The 23,492-nt window shown below is 42.4% G+C and overlaps 1 protein-coding gene across 4 annotated transcripts in view; it reads right to left on the bottom strand.

Annotated features, from left to right (window-relative positions):
- Positions 1 to 23,492, bottom strand: part of TBC1D14 (TBC1 domain family member 14) — a 126,317-nt gene that overhangs the window by 41,950 nt on the left and 60,875 nt on the right. Inside the window, exon 1 of one of the 4 annotated variants that reach the window (XM_045529075.1) lies at positions 6,800 to 6,978. The exons of 2 other annotated variants lie outside the window; for them this stretch is intronic. In XM_045529075.1, the coding sequence (XP_045385031.1) occupies positions 6,800 to 6,802 (3 nt within the window). In that variant the 5' untranslated portion in view covers positions 6,803 to 6,978. Of the gene's footprint in view, positions 1 to 322; positions 1,613 to 6,799; positions 6,979 to 23,492 lie in introns of those variants that run through there. One more of the 4 variants, XM_045529077.1, reaches the window with a different exon arrangement.

Genomic DNA, 23,492 nt, shown 5'->3' with positions numbered 1-23,492 from the left:
AGTTAACCTAAGATTTCAATAACCATTCCAGATAACAAGAGCATTGTCATGAGTTGGTGATTAATTGGTAAATGCATTTTATTGACACTAGCTGTCAAGAGGGGTATTACTGGTAAAATTATTTTGCAAGTAACTACTCTCTCAGCCAGAAAGGCCTCTAAAAAGTAGAAAGAAAAATAATTTCCTCAAAACACATAGGCTATGAGAAGGGAGCGCAGCAATAAGCAACAGGTGGGTGGGTGGTGGGGGCAGTTTCTGTATATCTGGACAAGGTTAGACGTCTCAACACTCTTTACTCTGACTTAAAATTACTTCCACTTACCAAAAACTAAGAAAATGGATTCACTCCTTCATGGATTCAAACATCTGAGTGGGTACACCATGCCAGGTACATAGCCGTGACTTAACTTGGCACTAGCCATCAGGAGGCTTCAAGTCGAACACCTGAATGTCAAAATCTTCAATCTGATAGGAAATCTACCAAAAACTATGTTGAGAAAGATTTTGATGCACACTGCATTTTAATAAAAACTAGTAATGTATACCCCACTAGGTGCTATGCCTGGTCTAGTGAATTGTATGCCAAGACCAAAAAGGTTGGGCCCAAAACTTAGATGTCCCAGAATTTGAATGCCATTTTCCATTTGCTTTTGTGTGCTCTACCCGTTGTCTCACTTCATCTTCACAGCAATCTAACTGGCAAGTGTCATTCCACTTTACAGAAAGGATAACTGAGATTCAAAGTGAAATGACTTGCCCCAAAGCACACAGCCAGCAAGGTGCCGGGCCTGCAGGACTCCTTCCACTCTGTCACTGTGAGCAGGCATAACCTCTTTTACAAAGGTAACTCAAGCAAACAGGCATGTAGTTTTACAGGGAAAACGCTGAGTCCCACATGGGTTAGGTGTGGCCTCTGGAGCTAAACAGGACTGGGAACAAATTCAGATCCACCAACCACCTGCTGTGACCTTAGGCAAAGTACTCACTTCACATCCCCAGCCTCATTTCCATACCTGCAAAATGGGAAATAGTACCAACCAGAGAGGGCTGCTGCAAGGAATGGGGAGAAGTGAAGGCCTTTGGTGCAGAGGGAGTGTTCGGTAACGGCAGTCCTTACTGGTATACACCATTACCTTTTTTTTTTCTCCCTTAGACCTGAAACAACTATATATAGCAGAAAAAAATGTTCTAGTGCCAAATAACAACCAAGGAGTCCAGCCAAGTCTACAAACAGCACAGATATGAAAAGTAGGAGTAAAAGGAGGCAAATGTCTTGAGTCATGAGCAAAAACATCAGATCTCTTCAGGCAGAGGTTTTTACTATTACCACCACTTTTCAAGGGCTCTACACACACTGAGTTAACTCAGTTTAACCTTCACACCAGCCCTCTGTGGGAGGAGCTGCCCCCACTCCCAAGTCACAGATGGGCATGTGAAGGCCCCAAAACGTCAGTGACTTGCCCAGCTCAGCAGGCGGGTGGAGAAGCTGGATCAGAAGCCGAGCACTGTGGTCCTGCAGCCACATTTTTCACCACAGAATTCACGCAAACCACTTGCAGACATGAATTGGAAGTAATTTCATCATTCACATTCAGTCTACATAGAGCTTTCAACCATGACAGAAACCTGTAATACTACATTCAGTGCACAGATTACTGAAATGATGGGTCAAATACTTACGTTTGAATCACATGGAGCAATGCATGATTAAAATAATACAATAATAGAAACCTGGCCTGCCGATACTTGAAATCTCAGGCAAAGCCTTTTCAAAACCCTAAACGACATTTCAGAATAGGAACGGCATTGGAAATGGCTACAGATCCTACTCCAAACCTAGCCTCTCTCATGGCTACCCAGAGGTATCAACATTAGTTCACTGTCCAAGCCAGACAAACCGACTTTAGAAGCAAGAAAGACTGTTCACAGCAAGAAAAAAACCAAACAACCCTATCAAAAAGTGGGGCAAAGGACATGAACAGAAATTTTTTCAAAAGACAGTAAAAGAATGGCCAACAAACATATGAAAAAATGCTCAGCGTCTCGAATCATCAGGGAAATGCAAATCAAAACCACAATGAGATATCACTTAATTCCAGTGAGAATGGCCTTTATCAAAAAGTCCCATAATAACAAATGTTGGCGTGGATGCAGAGAGACAGGAACACTCATACACTGCTGGTGGGACTGCAAACTAGTACAACCTCTGTGGAAAGCAATATGGAGATACCTTAAATAGATACAAGTAGACCTACCATTTGATCCAGCAATCCCATTATTGGGCATCTACCCAAAAGAACAAAAGACATTCTATAAAAAAGACATCTGCACCCGAATGTTTACAGCAGCACAATTCACAATTGCAAAGATGTGGAAACAACCCAAGTGCCCATCAATACATGAGTGGATTAGTAAAATGTGGTATATGTATACCATGGAGTACTACTCAGCTATAAGAAACAATGGTGATATAGCACCTCTTGTATTTTCCTGGACAGAGCTGGAACTCATTCTACTAAGTGAAGTATCCCAAGAATGGAAAAATAAGCACCACATGTACTCATCATCAAATTGGTTTCACTGATCATCACCTAAGAGCACATTTAGGAATAACATTGATCAGGTGTTGGGCAGATGTGGGTGGGGGAGGGGATGGGTGTATACATACATAATGAGTGCGATGCGCACTGTGTAGGGGATGGACACGTTTGAAGCTCTGACTGGGGCGGGGGGAGGCAAGGGCAATATACGTAACCTAAACTTTTGTACCCCCATAATATGCTGAAATAATAAAAAAAAAAAAGAAAGAAAGAAAGACTGTTCACTCCAAAGATCTTGGGAGGGGATAAAAAAACCCTGGACAAAGAACACTGAGAGTTGTGAATTATCAACATTAGGGGCAGCAATTGATATGGCAAGAGCCAAGGCTTTGGGAGCAAAAAGACTGAGTTGTAAGTCCTGGCTTTGACCTTAAACAAGTCACCTTGTCTCCTCAGCTATAAGCAGCAACTGTGAAGACCACTGTGGTGGTTAAAAGAGACCATACAAGGAAAATGGCTGCTGCCCACCCAAATGCTGAGCCCCTTTTGTGTTCCCACCTGAACCCAACATATCCTCCCAAAGTCCTATCTCTGCATGGGGCCAAGTTTTAAATTCTCTTAGTTTAAACCAAGTAACAATGCCCATCTTGCTGTGCTCATCAAAAGCCCTACAGGCTAGCAGGTAAAACAAATCGCCCATTCAAGTGACTGCTGCTGAGCCCAGCCTGGACAACCCTAGTGAGAATTTACAATGGGATTCTTCAATGTTCTAGTAACAAATCAGTTTAATCGGTAGTGACAGCACTTTTTTAAAAAAAATGAAACAATAAAACACAGAGCACCCATAGCAAAGGCAGTTTGTGTCAGTTCTACACCTAGTCATATCTGTGCAGTCTCAACTTAAACTGTCTACCCAGAAGGTCATTTCCAAGAAATGTGCAAGCTGGTAACTTAGAAGCACACCATTTCAAATTCCTTGCCCTGAGTAGTTTATAAGGAATCATGTTGGAGAAGACAAGACATACCAATGAGGCAGCAGCAAAGAGAACATGCTGCACCTACCCAGCAAAAGTTCAGGGGAAAAAAGTAGGCAGCCCGGGTACCTGAGCAGGGCCTCAGCTCCATGTGGGGGCCCATGAGCAAAACAGACTTAGCAAACAGGGGTAACACAGAATGGGACCACATCGGGCCTGGCACTTTAGGAGACCCTTAGTCCCCAACCTACCAGGGTTCACTCAGTAGGGGCAGTAAGATGCAGGAAGAGGATTCCACACAGGTGAGACCTTAATAAATGAGGGGGCCGGAGGTGGTGTACACACACACATGCTGCAGAAGGCCAGAGAGCAAGATGCCTATGGCTAGGCGGAATCATCTCACAAAGGAGACTATCTGAGTGGACAAGGACAGGTAAGACCTGGGCTAGAGGCCATGAGGGAGAGGCATTCTAACAGTACAACCAGTGGCCAAGAGACGCCCAAAAGCAGGTTTATTCATGGGTTAGCATGAACAACAGAGAATGATGCTGAGTCAGAGTTGTTCTGCTCTAGATTTGATGGGTCTCAACAACAAGCTCCCCAGAGCTGGTGGAACAAGCCCCAAGAGAGGCAGTACGGGCCACACTTGGTGGAGAGCCAGAAAGCAGAAAGTGTGAGGAGCGGGAACCCCAGCAGATGCATCCAATGGCAGGGTCCATGTTACGTGTATGATGTTAGTATAGTGCTTAAGGCAAGGAGAAGGGCACTAGACTCCTGAATTAGACTTAAAATTTGTCAGTTAAAAACAGAAAAAAGGCCGAGTGCAGTGGCTCATGCCTGTAATCCTAACACTCTGGTAGGCTGAGGTGGGAGGATTGCTTGCAGTCAGGAGTTCAAGACCAGCCTGAGCAAGAGCAAGACTCCATCTCTACCAAAAAATAGAAAAAATTAGCCATGCGTGGTGGCATGTGTCTGTAGTCACAGCTACTCTCGAAGCTTAGGCAGGAGGATTGCTTGAGCCTAGGAATCTGAGGTTGTAGTGAGCTAGGCTGATGCCACTGCACTCTAGCCAGGGGTGAAAGAGCAAGAACCTGTCTCAAAAACAGAGAGAGAGAGAGAGAAAGAGAGAGAGAGAAGGAGAGGGAGAGAGAGAAAACTAGCCTGCCTCTACCTCTACAGACATGTGTTTTAAGAGGGAAAAAAAAAAAATCATGATTCTCAAACAATGAAAAGAAAGTATTCCTGGCAGAAAGACAAGAGAGGTCATCAATGCCACTTACAGAACTGGAAAAACACTTTGAAAGAGAGCCAGTGATGCCAATAACCTGGCCAGGAGAAGCCCCCTTACTTTCTGGAAGGTGGCCCCTGGCTTCCTGGAAATTTATTTTAGCTAGGAGGCGAAAGGGTCATCAATCAAAACCTATGCTCAAGTCTCCAACTCAACTATCTATAGTATCAAGATCCAACTATTAAAATAACCCCTGTGGGTTTAGTAGGTAAGTCTGGAATAAAGCTACCACCAACACAAGCAGGCCATTTAGAGCAGCAGTCCCCAGACTTTTTGGTATCAGGGACCGGTTTCATGGAAGGCAATTTTTGCATGGACTGGACGGGGAGGGAGGGGGGGGTTTGGTTTCAGGATGATTCATGTGTATTACATTTATTGTGCAGTCAAACCTCTCTGCTAACGATAATCTGTATTTGCAGCTGCTCCCCAGCATTAGCATCACCACTTGAGCTCCACCTCAGATCATCAGGCATTAGATTCTCATAAGGAACCTAGATCCCTCGCATGCAGAGTTTACAGTAGGGTTCAAGCTCTTATGAGAATCTAATGCCGCTGCTATTCTGACAGGAGGCAGAGCTCAGGCAGTGATACAAGCAATGGGGAGCGGTTGTAATTACAGATGAAGCTTCGCTTGCTTGCCTGCACCCGGGTTCCTAACAGGCCACAGAGCAGCACTGGTCCATGGCCCAAGGGTTGGGGACTGCAGATCTAAAGCAGTAGTTATTAAAAGACTGACTTAAGCTAGTATCAGTGACAACACAGCCACCACATTTGCACAGGCTGAGGACCCAGGCACCCTGCAAGGGGGAAAACCTTGGGGACAACATCAGGCCTGGGTCTAAACCATGACCCCCAGCAATATGACCCTAAGCACCTACTCCACCCCTCAAGACTTCCTCATCTGCTAAATGTGAAGGTTAAATGGGAACTGATAATCATAAGATGCACAGACACAGCAGGTGCCCAGAAAATGACAAGGAGTATGACTGTCAACATACTACCATGAAATTACTTTTCAAAATATTTCACTCTAACAACGGTACTTAATTAATAGAGTTGTGGAAAAGACTAAATGAGACTGAAGTGCCTGGAATCTTCAGCTGGTTTCATACTTTGCCATTTGTAACAGCAATTGATTGCGAGAGTGGGGTGTTGTTTTAGAATCTGGGAGTTGTTCTGCTTTGCCATTTTGAGCAGGAAAAAGTGGCCCATTCAGGTCTTACAAATGCCCTGCCTTCCATGAGACAGTTCCTGGTGATCACTGAGGCTTAACCACACAATAAGTAAAGCCCCTGATAACACCTGAGGGGCTCCTCCTACCTGTATTCTTTTATCTAACTAACATGCAGGATTCTCCCAGAAAGCATCCTCTAAGTTACTGGGAATCTTGGCATTTGGGGAAGCAACTCTCAGGAAACCTTCTGTAATTGTTATATTCCTTACAAAGCATCAAGAACACAAAAGTTAACATGCACACTGATGAATGAAATTAAACCTGAACTGGATTTTAACATGCCTGCTTGCTGTGGCAATCTGAGCACTTCATTCAGCCCTGGAGCACACAGGGTGCATGCAGTCTCTTCACACAAAGCCTTCCTCAGATCACAGGCAATGCCATTCTGGCCTCAGAGGAGGTAGCCTGGCCTGGACTGACCTGGCTCTGAAAACAGGATGCAGTTGCATTTTGGGTGATAAGAATGAGGACTCCAAGGACATGCTCTTACAGTCTCTCACCGTACCCATTAAATGTGAAACCTGCAAAAAAATTAGGTGGAAACACAGACACAAAGAATGCTAGGGAGGAGAAAAGCGCATCACCAGCGTACCTAAGCGAGCTTCATTTTCAGCTCGAGAAGGCAGATCCGTGTGATGTTTGCACACGCACCCGCACAGGACCCCAGGGCCAGCCACCAGGCTGGGCAGGCCCCCGGACGGGGCAGGCCGGGGCGCACCGCAGAGGCGCCGGCCCGCCCCCCACACCCTATGGCCCAACTCACCATGAACCCGGGGCCTCAGAGGCGCGCGGCCGGCGGCTCCATGCCCCAGCGAGCGGAGGGCCGGCCTCCCTCCCTCCCTCCTCGGCGGACCGCCGGCTGACGCGCACCGCAGACCCCGGCGGCGGGCGGGGCGGCAGGCCACACAGTAGCGCGCAGATGCAGCGCCGCCGATCCGCGCTCTCGGTCTCGGCGCGTCAGGCCTGGCTGGCCGGGACCCTCCCGCGGGGCGACGGGAAGTGCGTGCGGATCTGGATCCCCGGCCCACCCTCACGCTCTCTCCAGGGGAAACTGAGCTCCGGGGCGTCCCCTGGCCAGTCTCAATGCTCAGCACGAAGCAAGTCATGCTGCACCCACAGCACACAGATAATGAGCTGGAAAATGTTCAGTTCTCTGTTGTAAGACTACCAAAAAAACTGAGAAATATATTACCAAAAGTGATTATACAAAAATATTAACAATGTAACCTCTGGGTAGTGGGGTGATGACAAGCAATTTTTACTTTTTTTATGCTCTACTGTCCATATATTTTTTACAGTAAGATTAGTTTAAAACATCAGGGACTCGGGGAGGTGGGGGGGGGGAATGGAGGTATGACTACATGATGAGTGCCAGGCGCACTGTCTGGAGAATGGACACGCTTGGGACTCTGACTCAGGGGGATGGGCGGGACGTGGACAATGTATATGACCTGAACTTATGTTATGTACCCCCATGATGAGCTGAAATAAAAAAAAAGCTAAAAATAAATAAATAAATAAATAAATAAATAAAATAAAACATCAGGGAACACACAAGAAATACATACTGATAGAAATCTGACTAGTGGTTGCTTTTGGGCGGGACTGACTGGAAAGGGGCATAAGACATTTTTGGGGGTTACAGAAATGGTATCTTGATATGCATTCATCTAAACTCACTGAACAGTACCCTTCAGATCAGAGCATTCCACTGTTTGTAAATTATACCCCAATTTAAAAAAAAAAAAGTCTTCAAAGTCTGTGTAGGGTCGGAATTATTTCTGGTCAGCCCATGGGTCCAAACTCCTAGGGCTGAACAAACTCAGTCTGAGGCAACACAAGGCACTCCTTCCACGATGGAGCCTCGCACAAGTCCCCAGGGCTATGAGTGGGAGGCTTCCCTCCAGCTGATATTTTGGAATTTAGAATTATCAAACTGCCAGCAGAAATTTCTTCACTCAGAAGCCTGACACCCACCAGGATAAAATAAAAAAGACAAGGACAAGTGGTAGAAAGGATGTGTAGACACTAGAATTCTCATAAATCCTTAGTAGGAACATAAAATGGTGCAGCTGTTTTGGAAAAGAATTTGGCAGTTTCTTATACAATCTAACGTACACCTACCACATACCTAGGAACCCACCCAAGAGAAACTCGTCCACAAAAAGACTTGCATGTAAATATTCATAGCAGCATTATTCATAATGACCAGAAACTGAAAACAATCCAAATGTCCACCAACTAAGGAATGAACAAACACCACAAACAGCAATGCAAAGAAACAAACTACTGATACATGCTACTACTACTACTACATGGATGAACCTCAAAAATGTTATGCTAAGTGAAAGATGCCACACAAGAGATAATTTACATGATTCCATTAATGTGAAATTTCTGAAAAAGGCAAATCTCTATAAAGAAAGCAAATTCACGTTTTCCTGGAGGTGGGAGTGAGGATCAACTGCAAATGGGCATGAGGGAAATTTTTCAGGTGATGAGAAATATCCTAAAACTTTGGGTGATGAAAATATTTTAAAACTAGATTACAGTGATAGTTGTAGAACTGTATAAATTTATTAAAATAACTAAACACAATGAGTGAATTTTATGGTATATTAATTATACCTCTCAGTTAAGATGTTTTTAAAAAGTAATGGTAGAATAAAAGGGGGAGAGGTTGATTTCTGGCTGGAAGGATTAGGCAAGGCCTCGTTAAGAAAAATTACCTGCAATTTGGAAATAAGGCAGAAGCAGAAGGGGGAATGTCTTTTCAATTCATACCTGAACATTTTTAACATGTCTGCCTAAAGATTATGTAATTCTCTAGGAGACCATACTATGCTATTTATTACTCAATGAAAGCCCAGATACTGTGAAGTTACATATTAACTTGTAAATTTATGCCCAATAGAAAAGATAACCCCAAAGATTGTTTTATTGTCACCACCAGTTTGTTGAATCTATACTCTAATTCTTTTTGGTATCTATATACACACACACACACACACACACACACACACACACACACACACACACACACACCCTTAGTTCCTTAAATGCTCTTGGAATCACTTTTACCATCTTACTGATCTCCTCAAGGCATCAAATAAATCTTTGACTCCATGGTCACTTAAAATTTTTTTTAAAAAGGTAAATGTCATAAGAAAAATGAAGAACTAAGGTTTGTAAGTTCAGCTCTTAAAATGTTGCTTTTTAGTGTTTTTTTTTTAAAGCCATTGTTTACTCAATCTGCAACAGGCACATACTTCCACCAAATCAATGTTGCTGACTTGTCTTAGAGGCCCAAATAACATTTCAGCAAGGAGGGATTTGTTAGTGAGTAACATCAATGTTTTCTGTAAATCAATCACTAAATTATACTTTATATTTGCTAACAAAATTAAAACTATAGAGTTAATAGAGTGAAAAAATGTGACTATGGATTAAATTCTGGGTCTTTCTCTTCCTGGCTTGAGATTTTAAAGAAATAACAAAATACTTGAGTCTGGAATTATATGAAGTGGCTATAATTAAATTATGTGACCTACCTGTTACATAGTCCTCAATAAGTATCAGTTTTCTATTTTAATGCACTATGTAGTAAAGTTCATAAATATTAAACATGATATTTAAAAATTACTAAATTTATACAAAATCTACATTTAGAACAAGAATTTAAAAAAAAAGATACCCACATATATTTATACAATTAGATGCCTTCATCACAGATATTAATTGATACCACTATCTGGTAAATGTAACATACACTTTCACACAGAAACACTTTCAATGGCGGAGGATATTTTTAGGTCTAAGGATAATTTCAAAATTAAAATACTCCAAAAAAATTTTTAAAAAAGAAAAGAAAAAGGAAGAACTGTTTTATATCAAGAGAATAAAGGAACATATCACGAGGGCAATACACAAATCTGATTGGATCCCAGTTCAAAAAGAACAGTTTGCTACAAATGAGGCAATTAGAACATGCTCTGGGTATCAGATGCTACTGTGGAATTACTGATAATTCTTTTGGGTGTGGTAACAGTTTCACGGCTATGTGGGAGAATGTCTTTTTTTTTTTTTTTTTTTTTTTTGAGAAAGAGTCTCACTCTGTTGCCCGGGCTAGAGTGCCATGGCATCATGCCTAGCTCACAGCAACCTCAAACTCCTGGGCTCAAGTGATCCTCCTGCCTCAGCCTCCCTGGTAGCTGGGACTACAGGCATGCACCACCATACCCAGCTAATCTTTTCTATATATTTTTAGTTGTCTGGCTAATTTCTTTCTATTTTTTAGTAGAGACGGGGTCTTGCTCTTGCTCAGGCTGGTCTCAAACTCCTGAACTCAAACGATCCACCTGCCTCGGCCTCCCAGAGTGCTAGGATTACAGGCACGAGCCACTGCGCCCGGCCAATGTGGGAGAATGTTTTTACACTTAAGAGCTGGATGCTGAAGAATTTAAAACTAAAATGTGATGATGTCTGCAACTTACTTTCAAATGCCTCAATTTTTTAAAAATAGGGCACAATAAAGTGAATATGGCAAAATGTCATCAACTGTTCCATCTAAGTGGAGTATATATGCATGTTCATTAGATTATTCTTTGAACCCTTCTATAGGTTTAAATAAATCCTTTAGATCTCATCTTAAATACGCACCCTCACAGAGACCTTCTCTTGCCCATCTCACCTATAGCAAGGCTTCTGTCATTCTCTCCAACACCAGATGCTGTTTTCTTGCAGCTGTTACCACAACGTGTAATTATATGACTACTTGATTAATATTTATCTCCCTCTCTAGGCTGTAACCTCTGAGTGTGGGTAAAGGGCTAGCAAAGCACACGGCACAGAGGAATCACTCAAGCATTTGTGGAATCAATGTGTCGTCACATGAAGCCATTTGTCCTGCCTTCCGTCCATCCAGCAAACACTTACGGTGCTTAGCCCTAGGAATAAAGATGAACAAGGTCCCTGTCCTTGAGTCACTCATGGACTAGCAGGCAGACAATGACTATACAATCCTGGTGGTGGATGCTATGACAGAGAAACCTCTGAAGTTCAGGGGAGCCCCAGGAAGCAGCTGGCCCAGCCTGGGGGGTTAATAATGGCTTTCTGGAAACAATGCCTGCAGCTGGAAGAGGGCTAAACACTGCAGGGCTTGGTTCTTAGTGAGTGGAGCAGATTCTCAGGCCCTTCGCACCTCCTACCAACACCTGGGCCCCCAGCCTAACACCTGGTGCCATACACAAATTTTAGTATTTAGCCAAATCAGGCTAATAGACTCACTAAAGTTCCTAGGGCTACAGACTCACTAAAGTTAAATATGGTAGAGAGATGCTTACCTGTGTGAATATGCATTGAGATAAGTTTACCAAAGCACACTGCTAATCTCTTCTGGCAGGCTGTAACCTGCAAGTTACGTTAACAATAATTTCTATCTCATATTTTAGAATTCAGCACTGTTTATAAAGTTTTAACTATACATTATACCATGTGATGATAGGTTGACTTCTACTAAATTTTGAAACTTAAAGCAACAATCAGAAGTTAACAAATACCCTTCTCCATCTCAATCTGGCATTAGATTTCTCATCTATCTTAATCCACATGTAAAGCATTTTCCCTCTGAAGTTTTCTGCTTTAACCAGAGCTCAGCCGGGCATGGTGGCTCACACCTGTAATCCTAGCACTCTGGGAGCCCGAGGCAGGAGGATTACCTCCTGAGGTCAGGAGTTCGAGACCAGCCTGAGCAAGAGTGAGATCCTGTCTCTACTGAAAACAGAAAAATGAGCTGGGTGTGGTGGCACATGTCTGTAGTCCCAGCTACAGAAGGATTGCTTGAGCCTAGGAGTTTGGAGGTTGCTATGGGCTAGGGTGATGCCATGGCACTCCGTCTCAAAAAAACAAAACAAACAAACAAACAAAAAACCCAGAGCTCATTCCCAGGCTTCTTGTATCCCAATCAGCACATCGGGTTTATTTGCTTATTTGGTCAAGGAGGCAATTCTGATTCATTTGTTTGCTGCAGCATCCTAGCACACAGGCTGGCAAAACCGACCTTGCTACAGGGCACCAGAGTTCACAGGGATCGAATGGAAATTAACAGAACAAATTCAGTGCCCAAACTAGGAGACTTGTTAAGTAAATCATGTTACAGCTACACAAAAAACCATTACTTAGTAAAAATGAAACCACAGAAGAATATTTAAGGACATGGGAAAATGCATGTTGTCACAGAAAGAAGAAAACAGTTTACAAAATGACATGTTTTAACACTATGAAATTCCTTCATCTATTTACAAATCTGGTAAACTTACAAATTAACCATCCACTAATGCTAGGTACTGTCCTAAGCCCGAAAACAAAGCCATCCACAAGCAAACAAGGTCTTGTAGCTGCTCTTTTGCATTTCTATCCTATCAGGGGTTGGGAGGCCAGCAATAAAGCAGCAAACACATGGGCAAGAATTTAAGATGGAGAAAATCCCCTACAGTCACACAACAGAGTGACAGCAAGTGGCTGCTTTACACTGAGTGGTCAGAGAAAACCTCCTGAGAAGACACCATCCAGGAGGGAGCATCTGAGCTGAGACCCAGTGACAAGGAGTCAGCATGTGATGAATCATGGCCAGCCCCTCCAGGCAGAAAAAAGGGCAAATGCAAAGGCCTGGGATAGTGATAAGCTTGGGGTACCCAAAAGATAGCAAGCTAGTCAGTGATGCCAGAATGAAGCAGGGGCAGCAGGGGATGGAGACAGCTGGGCAGGAGTCAGACCAGGGGGTCCTTGTAAGGTCATGGCAAGGAACGTGCATTTAGCCCAAATGTGATAAGAAACCATTAGATGATTTTAAGCAGAAGAGTGACATGATTTAACATATACAGAAAAGAATTAAAGAATATAGCGAGACTATTAGCACTGCTCATCCCTGGGTGACAGGATTATGGGTAATACTCATTTTCATTGCATTCTTCCATTAGATTTCCAAATTTCCTGTAACTATTAATTTTTATAGCTAAAAATTTTAAACAGTAAAACAAAACAAAAAAAACTCAAAACCAGATAAACAAATAAACAACTGAACTTACTTCTTAGGAAAACCTCCACCAGTTTGTCCTGGAGGGTCCTATCTCCCAAAGCCATGCCTCCCTTCCCTCCTTGTCCCTGCCCAGCTATAATCAACCCCCTCCTCATTCTCTCTGGATACCAAGGCTGTTCCCTTTGCTATGTTTCCTCTCCTTTCCTTATACCTCCCCCACCAAGAAAAACCAAAAACCCTAAACCTTATACTTATCCTTCCAAGACTGAGCTCACAGGTGACCTCCAGTGACTGGTTTCACATCTGGAATCTGAGTGGCCCCTCCCCAGGGTCCCAAGCTCTGCTACAATGCTGTCCAGGTTCTAGCTGGGCCACTATGCCAAAGGCAAACTCCGGGCTGGGTTATATTCATCCTTTATTTGCCAAAAAAAAAAAAAAAAAAGCCAGCTCTTAGAAGGCACTCAAATGTGATTTAAACACTAAATAAAATTCTTTTTCCCACTTTGACCAAATATTTCTTAAAATTCACAGCCTCAGCTGTGGCTTTGGAGTTGAGTCCTGAGCAGTAGAGTCCTGTAGGCAAAAGGACACCCACTCAATTGAACTCCTCAATTACTAACAAGGAATGAGAAATCCAAGCAGAATAATGATGAATGTCAACAACTTAAATTCTATTTTGAGTCTCTGGAATTCTATAGCCACTACCACTTACCAAGTGTTTGCCATATACCCCTCACTTAGCTAAGAGTTTGACCTACATTATCTCATTCAATCCTGACAACCTCACAAGGTAGGGACTATGGTAGGCTAAATATCTACCGAAATAAGTCTATTTCTTAATCCTCAGAACCTGTGCATGTTACCTCATGTGGCAAAACGGACTTTGCAGATGTGATTAAGGTTATGGACCTTGAGATGGGGAGATTATCATGGATTATTTGGGTGGCTCAAAATAAGCACAAATGTCCTCACAAGATGGAGGAAGAGGGGGATTTGACTACAGGAGGGGAAAGCAATGTGTTGATGGAAACAGAGATGGGAGTGACACAGTCACAAGCCAAAAAATGCCAGCAACCTCTAGAAACTAGAAGAGAAAGAACAGATTCTTGGCCAGGCGAGGTGGCTCACACCTGTAATCCTAGCACTCTGGGAGGCCGAGGTGGGAGCATTGCTTGAGGTCAGGAGCTTGACACCAGCCTGAGCAAGAGCAAGACCCCATCTCTACTAAAAATAGAAAAATTAGCCAGGCGTCATGGTAGTCCCAACTACTCAGGAGGCTGAGGCAGGAGTTTGAGGCTGCAGTGAGCTACAATGATGCCACTGCACTCTACCCAGGGCAATAGAAGGAGACTCTGTCTCAAAAAAAAAAAAAAAAGAACAGATTCTTTCCAGGAGCCTCTAGAAAGATCCAAGCGTGCCAACACCTTGATTTTAGCCTGGAAGACTCATTTCAGACTTCTGACCTCCAAAACTGTAGGAGAGTAAGTTTCTGTTGTTTTAAGCCACTGAGTGTGTGGTGATTTGTTACAGCAGTCACAGTAAACTCATACAAATACTATTAGCATCATTACTCCACACTACCCCACCCCTTCTTTCCCCATATAGCAACTGAGGCTCTGAGTAACTTCCCCGGGATTGGAACCAAGGCCTTCTGACTCCAGAGCTTCTTACTGTCAACTACCCTGATGCACCGCCTCTGAACTAAGGTTTCAATTTCCCAAAACAGTGTTCCCTTCACGTCTCTAAGGATACATAAACTATCAGACCCAGGCGTAAGGCCAAGGAACAAATGCATAACACGCCTATTAATTCAGAGTGCCCTGTAGTTTCCAGTGCCAAAGGGATAACTCCACCTAAAGTGCTCCTACACTGACAAGATTTTTTTTAATCTCCCAAAGGCCCAGTAACATTCTGAGTTCATCTTAGACAAGCAACTTGAAGATAAGGTTTACAAATAGTATTGTTCCCCTCAAATCTGAGGTTTCTCAGAGTCCTCTGGAGTGCCTGCTGTGCACCAGATCCCACACTGTGCACTGGTGGCTGCACACTCAAGGAACACTGAGGCCCTGTAGAGGGTGTCCCCTGCTGCTCAGCTGTGTTTAAGAAATGATAAAAGAGTTTAAAATCTAATCTCCTATTGGGAATTAGATCAGTGGGAAAGAGGGGTTTTCTTTGGCTGGCACTGTTTTCACATCAATGCATTAAATCGCTCAGGGGAGGGCAAAAGCATTTGAAAGTTCCCAAGGGCCACCTCTCCTGGTCTTCCTAGGAAGCAGCATCAGTGCTGCTCCTTCCATGAAACTGCACCATCTAGCTCGGTGTACACAACAGGCCAACAGTCTATAGGCGCTATCTCCAAGTCCAAGATCAGCCGGAAAGTAAATTCAGAACACAGACAGCCCCCTCCTTTCAATCACGGGTTACTGTGTCTTCAAGTCTGTGCAGCAAGCTTCCTGGTACAGTGTATATACCAGAAAGAAGTTGCAGAGCTCACATGGTCTATGATTATTTCATGCAAATGTATTGGTGTGGATACAATTTGCATATATATAATTTGTCTCAGAGAAAGGCCTGGGAGGGTAGACACCAAACTATCAAAGACTCCTCCGTGAAGGGGGCTGTAGAATCTCAGGGTGAAGAGGATTTTCCTGTTTCACTCTCTCTTCATCTGTTATTTGGCTATTTACAAGTATTTTTTCATAAATTATTTTTAAGCTACTTCGGATGGCATCAAAACTTATTTCACCAACTGCAACTACCAAACCACACTAAATATTAGTGGAGCCAAGTTATTTTGGGGGGTATTTTTGCTGGTTTGTTTTTTCTGTGCATTAGAGTGAAGGTACAGCCACGAAGGGAGACCAGAATGAGAGAAGCCACTGACTGTGACTGATCCCACTGCTCCAGGAGCACCCCCAACTTTTCTGTATTTCACCTTCACAAGCAAAAGCCAGGTGAGCATGGTCTTTCCAGAGGAGGAGACTGAAGTTCAGAGAGGCAAAGCATTATAACAGGCCTATGTCCAGACAAATGACTGTAAATGACAGACCCAAAATGGAAGCTCAGGCTTCCTGATCCCAAAGCCAGAGAAATTCCAATTCCTGAATTCTTACTTCTTCCTGGGAACCACACCAGTGAAGACTGAACACAAGAGCCACAGTGTTTGCACTGAAGAAAGTGTGCTCTGAACACTACACTCTCAAACTAATAGGTAAAATTATCATTTCCACACTGGGAAAAGTAAGCAAACTTTAGGAAGCACTATGCCCTAGAATTTCAGCTTATATTGTTAAAAGGCGTGGGAGATAAACGATTTATACTTTTCAGAATAAATTAACAATTACTAGGATAATAGTAGGAGATAATCTATCCATAGACTAAAAAATAAAGTTCAAACTAAACCACTATGCTGCCATTTGCCCCGTAGAAACTTGAGTTCACTTCCCCTTTTCCCTCTCTTCCAGAAAGGCATATGTGGAAGTATGATATTTAATTAACCTGCAGCTTCTCTAAAACCCAACATTAATATGAGTTAGACATTTTGTGGGATTATCTCCTGAGGGACTCACCCTCCACCAAAAGATCCCAGTCCCATACAAATGTGCTACCACCCTGACAAGCTGAAACTTCCAGAACAGGTTCAGTGTTCAACTATAGATCACCACCAGCTATATAATGTTTTCCCTCTTTGCTCTGGCCACCAGAATGCTCATTATCAAATTTGTAGTGTACCACTCTGAGTTAAATGGGACCTTATGGAGTTGTATTTGGAATATCCACTTACCTCTGGGGTTTCATCTTGCTGCCCCTTGCCCAAATTTCCTTAACAATTTTTTCTCTATCATTCTATACATATTTTTAAAAATTATTTTTTAGAGTAGACATGTATGCAAAACAAAATACAAAAGGTACAAAAGGATATACAGTGGAAAGCAAGTCTCCCTCCTATCTTCCACATACCCAGTTCATTCCCCTCTCAAATCCCACTATTATCCATTTTGTAAGTATCCTTCCAAATACAGTCTGTGCATTTACAAGGACTTGCATATATATCTTACACACATAGAGCACACTATACAAATGGTTATTCATTTTCTTTTTGAGGTCTAAATATTTCATTTAGGATTTGACCGATTCACTGCCAGACATTTAGACAGTTTCAATACCCTTATACAACCATCATTTCACCTATACACCAATTCATCTATAGGAAAAAACTACTAGAAGTGGTAATGCTGGGTCAAAAGTACCCTAACTCTGTGGTCCCCAACCCACAGGCCATGGCCTATTAGGAACCCAGCACAGCAGGAGATGAACAGTGAGCAAGTGAGCGAAGCTTCGTCTGTATTTACAGCCGCTCCCCATCACTCACATCACCGCCTGCGCTCCACTTCCTATCAGATCAGCGGCAGCATTAGATTCTCATAGAAGAGCGAACCCTATTGTAAACTGTGCATGTGAGGGATCTAGTTTGCGTATTCCTTATGAGAATCTAATGGCTGATCTGAGGTGGAGCTGACTAGGGAGTGACTGCAAATAGATTATCAGCAGAGAGGTTTGACTGCCCAGAGACCATAATCAATCAGTTGCTTGTAGCCTCATATCAAAACCCTATTAGTGAGTGGCAAGTGGCAATTAAGCTAGGGCTGGTAGCAGGCTTTATAGTGGCCTAGGAGTTGTACTTCAGTTGTACAGCTGCATCTGGTGGCAGGCTTTAAGTCAGAATCCAACACTTATTTTAGTCCACTCGTGGCCCACCCATTATTTTATTTACTACTTCTGTCCACCCCACTTTCTTGCACTGCACACTTGGCTCAGTGACAGTTTTGGTAAGCCCACAAGTTAACCCTACCAAAAATGAGTAAAAAACAAACATTGCTGGAAAGCTTCTTTGAAAAGGGGTAAAGACTCAATGATGGGCCAGGTGTGGTGGCTCACACCTATAATCCTAACACTCTCGGAGGCCAAGGCGGGAGGACTGCTTGGGCTCAGGGGTAAGAGCAAGACCGCATCTCCAAAAAAAAAAAAAAAAGGAGACCCAATGATGAGACAGCCAAAGACCCTAAGACTGCCAACAAAATGAAAGCTGCATTTAAAAGAAAATACCAAGAGTCCTACTTAAATTATGGGTTCACTGCAACAGGTGATTCACATTCTCCAAGCCCACTTTGTATAATATGTGGTGACTGGCTATTCAGCAAAGCCATGAAACCTTCAAAACTGCTTTGTCACATGGAGACCAAGCACTCTACATTAAAAGACAAGCCTTTGGAGTTTTTCAAAACGGAAAAACGTGAAGAACAGAAGGAATTATTGAAGGCCATCACTTCATTAAATGTGTCCGCTTTGAAAACATCATTCTTAGTGGCTAACCACATTGCTAAAGCTAAGACTTCGGTATTGGTGAAGAGTTGATCCTGCCTGCTGCTAAGGATATTTGCTGTGAACTTTTAGGAGAGGCTACAGTTCAAAAGGTGACATGTGTTCCTCTTTCAGCTAGCACCATAACTAGACCAATTGATGAAACAGGAGAACATACTGAGGACAAACTGTTAGAGAGGATTAATGAGTCACTGTGGTATGCAATCCAGGTTGACGAGTCTACCAATGTTGACAACAAGGCAACAATGCTTGTTTTTGTGCAATATATTTTTCAGAAGGATGTGCATCAGGATATGTTTGCACTTTTGTTGCCAACCAACACCACAGCTGCAGAACTATTCAAGTCTCTGAATGATTACGTATCAGGAAAACTGAATTGGTCATTTTGTGTCAGTATATGCACGATGGAGTGGCTGCCATGACTGGACGGCTTTCTGGTTTCACTACTCAGGTCAAGAAGGTCACTTCTGAATGTGAGTCTACACACTGTGTCATCCACAGAAAAATGCTGGCTAGCTGAAAAATGTCACCTGAACTAAACAACGTTTTGCAGGATGTGATTAAAATTATCAATCACGGCCAGGCACGGTGGCTCACGCCTGTAGTCCTGGCACTCTGGGAGGCCGAGGCAGGTGGATCGCTCGAGCTCAGGAGTTCGAGGCCAGCCTCAGCAAGAGCGAGACCCCATCTCTACTAAAAATAGAAAGAAATTACATGGACAACTAAAAATATATACAGAAAAGATTGGCCGGGCATGGTGGCGCATGCCTGTGGTCCCAGCTGCTCGGGAGGCTGAGGCAGTGGGATCGCTTGAACCCAGGAGTTTGGGGTTGCTGTGAGCTAGGCTAACGCCATGGCACTCACTCTAGACCGGGCAACAGAGTGAGACTCTGTCTCAAAAAAAAAAAAAAAAATTATCAATCACATTAAAGCACATGCCCTTAACTCAAGTCTGTTCACACAGATCTGCAAGGAGACGGACACATGTCTTCTCTTATACATGGAAGTGAGATGGCTTTCTAAAGGTAGATCACTGGCCAGAGTTTTTGAGTTACAAGTGCTGCTCCAGAGATTTCTTTTAGAAAAACAGTCACTACTGCCAGCACATTTCAGGGACACAGAATGGGTCGCAAAACTTGCTTACTTGTGTAACATATTCAACCTGTTCAATGAACTCAATCTGTCACTTCAGGGGAAAACGACAACTGTGTTAAAGTCAGCAGATAAAGTGGCTGCATTCAAAGCCAAATTGGAATTATGGGGGTGATGAGTGAAAATTAGGATTTTTGACATGTTGCTAACATTAGCAGAGATTTTTGAAAGAGACTGAGCCAGGGCCTTCTTTCTCCCAGCTGGTGCATGATCACCTATCTCAGCTTTCAAAAGAGCTTGAGCATTATTTCCCAATCACAAGACCCCCAAACTGGGAAGGAATGGATCCATGACCCATTTCTTAATAAGCCAGGTGAATCGACTTTGTCCTTGCTATAAGACTGCTTAAAATCACAAATGATGGTGGTCCTAAAAGTATGCTTGAGACAACTCCAAATCTTCATAAAGTCAAGGCAGAATATCCTGAGATTGCCACAAAAGCACTGAAAAGCCTGCTTCCATTTAAAATATCCTATCTTTGTGAAACAGGATTTTCTTCAGTGACAGAAACCAAAATGAGATTACGGAGTAGACTGGACATAAGCAACACACTTCGGGTGTCACTGTCTCCCATCACCCCCAGATGGGACCATCTAGTTGCAGGAAAACAAGCTTAGGGCTTCCACTGATTCTGCATTACGGTGAGTTGTATAATTATTTCCTTATATATTACAATGCAATAATAATAGAAATTAAGTGCACAATAAATGTAATGCACTTGAAACATCCCCAAATCATCCACTCCACCCCATCCCCAAGTCCATGGAAAAATTGTCTTCCATGAAACCAGCCCCCTGGTGCCAAAAAGGTTGGGGACTGATGCCCTGACTGATTCATTCATTCATGTTATTTTTTAAATTAATGTACAGTTAGTTTTGTGTATATAGTCTATGACTTTTGACATGTCTTACAGCCACCATGACAATCAAGATCTAACATAGTTCTATCATCCCTAAAACCTCCTTCATGCTATCTCTTGGTAGTTACATCCCACCCCACCACTGGCACTATGGATCCATCACTATAACTTCGTCTTTTCAAGTATGTAATATAGATGAAATCACAGCGGGCAACTTTTAGAGACTGGCTTTATACCCTCAGGTAATACCTCTGACGATGTATTGGTATGTTAGGTATGTTTTATTACTGAGTAATAGTATGGATATATCACCATTTATTCATTCATTGAAGGGCATTTGGGTTGTTTCCTGTTTTGTTTTGTTTTTGTTTTGTTTGCTCAGACTTTGCAGGGATGAAGTTTTTATTTCTTAAGAACTATAAATAGAGCTGCTACAAACGTGTACAGATTTTTGTGCAAACATAAGTTTACATTTCTCTGTGGTAAGTAAGAGTGCAATTGCTGGGCTAATTGTAAATACAGGTTTCATGCTACAAGAAACATCCAAACTGTTTTTTCCAGAGTGGCTGTACCATTTTGCATTCCCACCAACAATGCACTGGCTAGGACTTCCAATATGTTGAACAGGAAAGCTAAGAGTGGACATCCTTGCCTTGTTTTCAATGTTGGGGAATGGCGTTCAGTCTTTTTCCATTAAGTATGGTGTTTGCTGTAGCTATTTTTTGTAGATTCCCTTTATCAAGCTGAGGAAGTTCTCTTTTTGCTGGGAGTTTTTAATAAGAAATGAACACTGAATTTTGTCAAATGCTTTTTCTGCACCAATTTGATCAAGTGGTTTTCTTCAGTGGATTACACTGATTCATTTTCAAATGCTGAACCAGACTTGCATTCTCAGGATAAGTGTCACTTAGTTATGTGTATTACTTTTTTTATATGCACTGTTGGATTCAATTTGCCAATATTGTATTGAAGAGTTTATGTGTGTCTTCATAAGGAATACTCGCTTGTAGTTTGGGGTTTTTTGGTACTATATTTGTCTGGTTTTGATATCAGGGTAATACTGGCCTCAGAAAATGAGTCAGGTTACTTTCACCTTTTCTAAAATTGGTGTTATTTTTCTTTAAATGTTCAACAGAATTCATCAGTGAAACCATGTGGGCCTAGAGATATCTTTTGGGGGAGGTTTTTAACTATAACTTCTATTTCTTTTTTTTTTTTTTTTTTTTGAGACAGAGTCTCACTTTGTTGCCCGGGCTAGAGTGAGTGCCGTGGCGTCAGCCTAGCTCACAGCAACCTCAAACTCCTGGGCTTAAGCAATCCTCCTGCCTCAGCCTCCCAAGTAGCTGGGACTATAGGCATGCGCCACCATGCCCGGCTAATTTTTTCTATATATATATTTTTAGTTAGCCAGATAATTTCTTTGTATTTTTAGTAGAGACGGGGTCTCACTCTTGCTCAGGCTGGTCTCAAACTCCTGAGCTCAAATGATCCACCCACCTCGGCCTCCCAGAGTGCTAGGATTACAGGCGTGAGCCACCGCTCCCGGCCTTATTTCTTTTAATAATTACAGGATGATTCAGGTTTTCTATTTCATCTCAGATGAGTTTTGGTGATTTGTAATTTTCAAGGAAATGGACCATGTCATCTAAGTTATCAAATTTATGTACAGAGAATTATTCATAATAATTCTCTTATTATCTTTTTATCTCTATGGGGTCTATACTGGTACCTCTTTTTTCATTCCTTTATTTATTTAAGAGACAGGGTCTCACTCTGTCACCCAGGCTGGAGTATAGTGGTGTGATCATAGCTCACTGCAGCCTCTAACTCCAGTGCTCAAGGGATCCTCCTACCTCAGCCTCCCAAGTAGCTAGAACTACAGGTGCCTGCCAGCATGCCTGGCTAATTTTTAAAATTTTTTGTAGAGATGGGGTCTTGCCATGTTGCCCAGGCTGGTCTCAAGCTCCTGGCCTTAAGCAATCCTCCCGCTTCAGCTCCTCAAAGTGCTGGGATTACAGGCGCAAGCCACACCTGGCCTCATTTCTTTTACTAATACTATACTTTGGTTCTCTTCTCTTTTTTTTGTTGGTTTTGCTAAAGTTTGATTAATTCCATCAGTCATTTCAAAGAATCAGCTTTTGGTTTCACTATCATTCTTCTGTTTTTAATTTCATTGATTTCTGTTCTTATGTTTATTATTTTCTTCCTCTTGCTTGCCTTGATTTGTTCCTTTTATAGTTTCTTAAGGTATAAACTTAGATTATTGATTTGAGACCTTCTTTTTTAAATATGAGCATTTTAGTGCTATAAATTTCCCTCCAAGTACTGCATCCTACAAATTTTGATATGCTGTGTTTTCATTCACTTCAAAATATTTTCTAATTTTCTTTGTGACTTCCTCATTGACCTATGATTAATTTAGAAATATTCTACTTGTGTAACTTCCAAGCTTTTAGAGATTTTTCCCCTTTATTTATTTGTATATATTCATGGACTACAAGTACAATTTTGTCGCACTGCTTATATTGCGTTGTGGTGAAATCAGGACCTTCACTGAAGCAACACACTGTACCCACCAAGCAACCTCCTATCATTCACCCTGCTCCCACTCCCCAACCTCTCCAAGTCTCCACTGTCCATCGTTCCACACTGCTTCCATGTGTACACATTATTTAGCTCCCACTTTTAAATGAGAACATTCGGTATTTGTCTATGTTGAGTTGTTTCACTTAAGATAATGGCCGCCAGTTCCATCCCTGTTGCTGCAAAAGACATGATTTCACTCTTTTTTATAGCCGAACGGTATTCAATTGTGTATACATTAAAACACATTTTCTTTATCCAATCCTCCACTGATTGACAGGTTGATTCCATATCTTTGCTATTGTGAATAGTGCTGCAATAAACATACAAGTGTAGGTATCTTTTTGACATAATGATTTCTTTTCTTTTGGGTAGATACCCAGAAGTGGGATTCTGGACCATATGGTAGTTCTATTTTTAGAACTTTGAGAAAATTCCAAATTG

This window comes from Lemur catta, chromosome 17, assembly GCF_020740605.2.
Source record: "Lemur catta isolate mLemCat1 chromosome 17, mLemCat1.pri, whole genome shotgun sequence".
NCBI lineage: Eukaryota > Metazoa > Chordata > Mammalia > Primates > Lemuridae > Lemur > Lemur catta.
The sequence above is the reverse complement of the archived record's forward strand: the minus strand, read 5'-3'. Positions and strand labels throughout refer to the sequence as shown.